The sequence below is a fragment of the Cynocephalus volans genome, chromosome 3, assembly GCF_027409185.1.
Source record: "Cynocephalus volans isolate mCynVol1 chromosome 3, mCynVol1.pri, whole genome shotgun sequence".
NCBI classification, from domain to species: domain Eukaryota; kingdom Metazoa; phylum Chordata; class Mammalia; order Dermoptera; family Cynocephalidae; genus Cynocephalus; species Cynocephalus volans.
Window position 1 is genome coordinate 161,832,087 of NC_084462.1, and position 7,958 is coordinate 161,840,044.

The 7,958-nt window shown below is 40.8% G+C and overlaps 1 protein-coding gene across 3 annotated transcripts in view; it reads right to left on the reverse strand.

Moving 5' to 3' along the window:
* The window catches only part of SEL1L (SEL1L adaptor subunit of SYVN1 ubiquitin ligase), a 59,404-nt gene extending 57,443 nt beyond the window's left edge, over positions 1-1,961 (reverse strand). For 2 of the 3 annotated variants that reach the window (XM_063089706.1, XM_063089703.1), the window contains exon 1: positions 1,803-1,961. In XM_063089706.1, coding sequence (XP_062945776.1) covers positions 1,803-1,872 — 70 coding nt within the window. In that variant the 5' untranslated portion in view covers positions 1,873-1,961. Of the gene's footprint in view, positions 1-1,438; positions 1,509-1,802 lie in introns of those variants that run through there. The other variant, XM_063089705.1, reaches the window with a different exon arrangement.
* Between the last annotated feature and the right edge of the window lie 5,997 nt (positions 1,962-7,958).

The following is a 7,958-nucleotide window of genomic DNA, read 5'->3' on the forward strand; positions in this document are numbered from 1 at the left end:
TCTGGCTAAATAAGGTTTTTGCCTTTACCAGAGAAATGTTTTGGCATAGCTTTAATTATGACGGAAATCAGAGCAGACATTTCTTGAACACAATCCTCTACTTCAATACAACCCCAAAATTTAACACTTGAGTATTAATAATCTTTATTATACCACCCTGAGAGTCCCAACTGTCGATCTTCACGTATCTCCACTGACATGGAGCTCTAATTATATGAATTATAATCAAAGAAAGTTGGAGGCAAATTTGTATGCTTTAATTTTCTTTAAACTCTGCAAACTGAATTCAGAGGAATATACACCATGTTCTTTAATTACTGTAGTTCTCAAACTTTAGTATGAAGAATCACTTATGGAGCTTTAATCTACAGATACCCAACCCAACCTGTTCCTGACCTAAAACTAAAGTTTTAACAACCCCTAAAAGAAATTCTGATGAAGGTGGGACCCACGGTCCATCAGGTTACTCAACCTATTAAACTTAGCTTCATTTCATACTTTCTTGATCAAACAACTGCTAGAAGTGCTTCAACAGTTATGTACAGTCTTTAAAGATGTGGTCATGAACACAAATCATCACTACAACTGGAGGGAGGGGAGTGGACCTCAAAGCATGATAGTGGTAGCAAAGTAATTAGCAAATGCTTGTTGTTTCTGAAATGGTCTCTCAAACCACATCATGGGTAGAATTTTAGGTTTAGGCCTCCCATTTTAGAAGCAGAATGACGTTATGACATTGATTTACAACTAGGACAGATAATTTGGGGATTCGAATAACCATCCGGGAAATTTTGTTTAAAAAAAAAAGAAAGAAAAGAGTTGACATTTATACTCTGCCTTGCTCCAAAAAAATTTAAATCCACAATACAGCTGTCTTGTTAACTGAAACTGATTAAAATTCCAAGGCTTTACTGTACTAATTGTTGCTCTGTCAACACTCAAACACTTTTTTATCAACACTCTCAAAATGGAGGTTTTCAGATGTAGGCAGGCTAAAACATTAAAAAAGAAAAAAATCATTTTCAGAACCAGAGTATAAATCAACTAATTGCAAAATCAATTCAAGACCACATAAATATCTAAACAAAAAGTTGAAACTAAAATTTGCTAATCATTTTATAAGGACTAAAATTTCTCAAAACTCATAAAATCACTGTCAACAAACATGGGGCAACTAAGAAACACTGTAACAGAGGTCACCACTTTCTCAGAAAGGTTTTTAAAAACAGGGGCAGAGAGGGGCTATAATTACATCCGATGTCTTCGTTTTTAAATAGACAAATGGACCTGGGACCACCTCAGGTGTTAAGCAAACCCACCAAACCACTGTCAACATTCTGGTCTTGATGGACCCTGCTCGGCCCAAAGTGACAGCTCCAGGTGTGTCAATTACTTCACTGACAAATCCCAGACACAGGTTCCTGACCCGATGCAGCACCTCGTCTACATGAGGGTCGAGGAAGCTCCACTCGGGCTCCGGTGTCACGGTGGGTCATAGCCAGCTGTCGGGGTTCACTCCCATGGAGCCAATTCCTCATTCGTGAGGAGTCGTTTAAAGTTTGTTACCTGGGGGAGAGGTGTGGGCAGGGTCACCGCCCCTTCTTTTCCTCCCCTCTCCAGCTGCCTAAACACCCCCTTTAGCCCAGGCCAGCCGAAGACCAGAGAAAAAGCGAATGACAGTCCAGTGCGAGGCGGGACTAGAGAGAGGGTTGTCCGCGCCTGGAGCCCCCACGGCCCTGCCCACAGATGGAGGCCGGGGGGCGGCGGCTCCGGGCCTTCAGCCCGAGGGGGCGGATACTGACCCGAGGACGCCGAGGCCGTGCCCAGCAGCACCGCACAGAGCAGCAGCGTCAGCCCGAACTGGACCCGCATCCTGCTCTCGGGGCCGCTGCCACCCCCTGGAGCTGTCGCCTTCGCCTCTGCCACCAGCGACTCAGCCGCCGCCACCGCCTCACCGCTGCTCTTCCTGTCCTGGTTCGACCGCCCCTTCCCAGGCCTCGCTAAGCTAGCGCGCAGCCAATCCCCGCCCGCCGCCTCGGGCTCGTGGCCCAATCGCTGTGCTAGCTCCGCCCACCTCATTGCCCCGCCCCGGGGGTCATCTAGTGACCAATCATTGTCCGAGGCTTTCCCACCAGCTTTCCCGGTTGGGCCACTGCGCCGCCGACATGGCTCCAGCTAATTGGTTCAACCATCCCGGAATCAGAGCGTGAGTCAAGGACTGGGAGAGAAGAGACTCACCCAGGACCACAATTCCCACAATGCACTTTATGTAAGTCACTAGGAGTGTGCTCTTGGGAAACGTAGTTCATTGTGGGCAAGGGTTACAAGTGCAGGTGGCTGTTAGAATTTTACTAACACCTGGGTTAGATATTACTCCAAACTATGAATGCACAGGACTTTTTTCTTTTCTTTTTTGAGTCAAGATAAATATCAAGGAACACACATTATAAGGTTAGGAACTTGTGATGCCTCTTCCTATTTGTTATATTTAGAAAATTTGAATTGGGCATGGTGATATGAGCACTGAGAAAAATGCAACAGCTAGACTGAATTCGAGGTAAACTTGAAAAAATTTAAATAAAAAAGTACCGTGGTATACGGAAATCAGAGAGTAGCTTAATACCTATCCTTGTTCCCCGACAGAACAAAAGAAAATAAATCCACACAGTGCAGATGATCTCAATGTTATTTATTTTCACTATGACCGCTAGTAATAATCATCTGGAAAATGTGTCAACAGCCTTTTCAAAACTCTTTCTGAGACTGTCCTCATCTCTCTCTTCTTGTGAGTTTCATTGTTTTCTTCTTCCCTAACTAGATTTTGGAGGCTGAGTTGATGTGTGTGGAGATAGTGATAAGTGATAAGTGTTTGTATTGAAGACATAGAATTACTCTTGTGTAATAAGCATCAATTCCAGGCATGCTCCCAGCGGGTGGTAGGGCAATGGCTTGGTGTTCTTGCTCCTTCATCAAACTGTGTTATTCTGCTTTCTCTAGCACCCATCCACGATCACCTCTTAGGCCTGGAACCTATCCAAGCCAAGTGCAGGGATTTGGAAAAGTCCATGCTGGCCATATATCTAGACATCTCTGGGCATTTTTCTTCCATCTTCTTTGTGAGAGAGCCCTTTGTTCCAAGACGATGGTAAAAAAACTAACTGCTGTTTCTCATTCACATCAGAGGGGATAAAGGAAAGATATTATCTCACCAAAAAAAGTTCTCTTTTCTGCTACAGTCTTCTTGGTTCTCATCTCCATTTCTGTCACTAACAATGTTTCCTCAGAGTTCCTCTGATTTTAAGTCAAAGAGTAAAATATGGTATATTTTCCTCCTTTTTTCCATCTTATCAATCATCGAGTCCTATAATTTGAACAATGTAATTACTTTTTGTGACTTTTTTGCTCTTTCTCACTGAAAATTCCCCTAATGGCCCTCATTTCCCCTTACCTGGCCTATGCACCTGAGTTATAGCCAAATTTACTACATTACTGTCCCTTCACTCTGACCTAAATCACATCCCATGGCCACATTAATTTCGCTTAAACACTGCTTTTATATACCTATTCAAAATTTTTCAGTGGCTGCCCTTTTCATAGAATCAAAAATATTAGAACTTCTTCTACTCTCAAGAGAGGAACTTGTGCTGACAGTTCTCTCTTGGGGTAGTACTGGAGAAACTTATATCTTTTTCAAAGCAGCAGTGATTACCTGATTGATGAGACTGAAAAAAGTTCACTGCTTCATTAAGGGCCCACTTTTTTTCATTTTTGTCTTTACTGAGTGCTTCTCAAATTTAAGGCGCTGAGCTGGGTGCTGCATGGACTAATTTCCCACTTCTACTGCTTTCCAGATTTCCACATTAACACAATCTTGCCTTCCCATGAGCTCCCCTACCCTCTCCCCAACTGCCCTTGCTTCTTCATAGCCACAACCCTGTTATCCTTTTCAATTTCACTTGTATTTTGTCTTGGTTGAGAATACTCCAACCAGGCTCATCCTCATTAATCTTCATTTCTCTAAGTATCCATTGAACATTCACAACCTTCCCTTTAAAACAGATTATAAACTTGAAACGATCACATAATTTTGTGTACAGCTATATAGCACTGGTCTTGCCACCTACTAGCACTAGATTATATGTTGGTAGATACACCTTTTCTGTTTGTTGTGAGGTTCAAAAGAGAGATGCAAGAAAAATACATTTTTTACATGTAGAGTGTTTTACAAATGTTGTTTTTTTTATTGATTGCTTGGTCAAAGTAGGGGAGGGAAATTAATTTTATTCCCTTAATTTGAAAAGGTTTTAGAGCTGCTAGAGGTTTTGCCTTTAGCCAACAGTGGGTAATCAACACGTTCTGATAATGATCATAAGACCCTAACTTCCTGGGAAAATTCCAGATCTCCAAAGCAGGTTCAGAATATGTCATGGGAAAGTCATTTATTTCATCAGCCTGCTACATCACATGATGATTAATTTGAAAAAAGTTTGTGAATTCTCCGTGGCCTTATCCAATCTGAGCATATACTCCTCAAAGTTTCCTGCCAACATTCCTAGTTGAAGTTGTATACTCGCTCTGCTTATACAAAATGTTAATTCACGTGTTTATTAATTTGCAGACTTATTTAATATTTGCTCAGTTGTCTGTATTCTATTCAATCTATCCATATCAGTGTTCTGGGTCATTGTCATAGATTTCCAAGTTGCAGAAAACCTGTTTGCTCTGCCTTACAACACAGCATAGAGGTAGATAGTAAGTGCCTTTTTATGCAGATGGCATTGATGTGACCTCATTCCATTGAAATTAATTATGCAATGAGCAAATGTTGAGTACCTCCTGAAAGTGTTCAGGATATAAAACCCAGCTTGCTTTTCACTTAAGGATGGTGAGACAATCCCCAGAGACTTTTCTTGAGAATGGAGTGATTGTTACTACCTCTAGTGGGGTATGTCCTTTCCTGTGCTATTCTTGGAGATCTGGTTAAGTTGGTAATGTACACAGGCTGCCTGTGCTTGTATCAAGGTATCTGCCAGGGAAGGATTAGAGAGAAGCAAGAAGCAGATTATTTTTCCTTCAGGACTTAGAAAAGAATGTACTTTCTTTGATTTTGAGGAGGTGAATTAAAATCACTTTTATTGTGTTTCTTTTTCACACACAAATGAAAATATAAATCCATGCTCTGTGAGATATAACCTGGCATTTCCTTATGTACATTCTGATCCCTTTGAGTAAATGGACGATGGCGTTATACCTTACTGTGTCCCTCATAACTTCAGGATAGTGTATGGCAGGTACCTGATGAATAAAATAAATAAGCTTTGAACTTTCTTGTCACTGTCTATGATTATAATTAAGAGTCATAAAGTTCAGAGTGTAGATCACAGATTGCGGAGGAATGTATTCAATATATCTAAACTTTGAAGCTGATAGAAGGTGAGGGGGAAGGGGCCTCAGGCCATTTACCAAATCTCATCCTGAAGTGACATTTACTTAGGAGCTGTGTAATCTTTCTGAGCAGTGCTGACTCATACTAGATAAAGGAAAAGCTAGGATACCTTTATATTCTGAATAAATAGGCAGGTATCACTGGGTACAATCTTTTCACAGATTTGTTAACTAGTTCTGCAGAGAGACCGGATTAAAACTAAATTTCAATAAGAACTTGATTAAGTGAACTTTATAAGATAGAGATAAACAGCTTGGCGCTCCCATTAAATTCTGCATACTTAACCCCTGTGAAGATGGCAATGGATTTAATTAGTGAATTTAATTGCACTAGAGACATTATATTCTAGGATCTTCCTTCCTTCCTTCCTTCCTTCCTTCCTTCCTTCCTTCCTTCCTTCCTTCCTTCCTTCCTTCCTTCCTTCCTTCCTTCCTTCCTTCCTTCCTTCCTTCCTTCCTTCCTTCCTTCCTTCCTTCCTTCCTTCCTTCCTTCCTTCCACAAATATTTTTCAAGCACTGTCAATTCCTTCCAGCCGAAGTCCACCAGGAATACACCTGTAGTTGAACCTGTCCTGGCTCTATTACTCATCACAGTGTGGAAGAACATACATCATGGGGTAGCTCAGTACAAGGGATTATTGAACCTATTATAGAATTTGGGCTTTGGTTGGGTGATTTGTGGGAGGGTCTAGGGAAATTGGGTTTGCTCTAGATTGGATGCTGTTATTTTTTTTATTTTTATTTTTTATTTTTTTTTAACTTTTATTTTGTCGATATACATTGTGGTTGATTATTGTTGCCCCTTACCAAAACCTCCCTCCCTCCTCCCTCTCCTCCCTCCCCTCCAACAATGTCCTTTCTGTTTGCTTGTCGTATCAACTTCAAGTAATTGTGGTTGTTATATCTTCTCCCCACCCCACAGTTTAGATTGGATGCTGTTAGAAGTGACCTCGCTTTCTATAATTTGGCAGAAATAAATCAATAAATCTTAAGGGAGGGGAGATTAGAACAAGGATTAATCTGTAATTGGTAGAGAAGCAGCGGTTAATCATTTTGGCCAAGAGAAGAAGTGTTTGGTATTTTGTGGGTGGCACAGGGAACTTGTTTTTGTCTGTGCTTAGACAAAATTATAAAATGGACTTGCTTTTTCTTATTGTATCCTGGTCTCACAGTAACCTGTCAGTGGTTGGTATTCTGTGAGTTAGCTTATGTCTAATCGGACATAATATGGCCTAGTTGTGTGGGCCAGGTCAGCTTCTGAATGTCAGGGGCTGCTCTTTATTTTTCTTTCTCAGCAACCAGTGTGTGGCACACCCAGTGCTTGATGATGGGGATTTAGCAATGAATAAAACAGACAAAGATCATGGAGTTTATATTTTAAATAGAAGTAGAAAGAATACAAAGTAAATAAGTAAATTATAATATATTAGAAGGGGATAAATCCTATGGAGCAAAAAGTAAAGCAGGGAAGAGGAATAAGGATACTGGAACAGGAGCTAGGGGGCATTTAAGTTTAAAACAGGGAGGTCAGGGCAGGCTGCCCTGTAAGTTCACATTTGAGCAAGGACTTACAGGTGCTGAGGGAATGAACGTGAAGATGTGGTAGTGAAGGACTTTGCAGGAATAGAGAGCAGACAGAGTGAAGGTTTCAAGGCAAGAGCATGTCTGTTGTGTTCTGAGAACAGCAAGGAGCCCTCGGGTTTCAGAAGAAGGTGGGGAGAGGGGTGGTAGCAGGATCTGAGGTCACCGAAGTGAGTGGGGCCAGTGTGCATGCATGTGCGTGCGTGTGTGTGTGTGTGTGTGTGAGAGAGAGAGAGAGAGAGAGAGAGAGAGTTTTCCTGAATCTCATGACATTGACATTTTTTAAGTGCATAAAGCCAGTTATTTTGTAGACTGTGCCCTAATTTCAGTTTGCGTCAATGATTAGATTCAGGTTATGCACTTTGGGTAAGAACACCGCAGAAATGATGCTGAATTCTTTTCAGTGTACCCTACCAGAAGACAAATGCTTTTAGTTAGTCCCAATTCTGGCAAAGATGATTATGGCCAATAGGTTAAGGTAGTATTTTACCTTTTGTAATTAATATGTATCTTGTAGGGAATACGTTAAGACTATGTAAGTATCTCGTGGTTCCTTCAACATTCACCCACTAATTTTACCATATGTATTCATGATTCTTCCCTAAATAATTATGATGATTGCCAAATGGTGATTTTTCTAATTCCGTCATCCTTCTATGTTTTTTATTGGCATTCTAGTGTAGGCAGAGCTTTCTCTTTTATTTATTTATTCATTTAATTAATTAATTTATGTTGGTGTAGACTCTTAGATTCTTACTTTATTCAATAGGTTATAATCCTTTACTATCATTGTTATCAGATTATCTCAGATTTGGCCAGTTGATGCCCCTTGAGAATGACACGTGTGTCATTGTGACACATCCCTATCATTCTTTGAGCACACGTTTACATTTTTGCACTATTTACATTTTTTCTACTTTCTTTGATTCAGC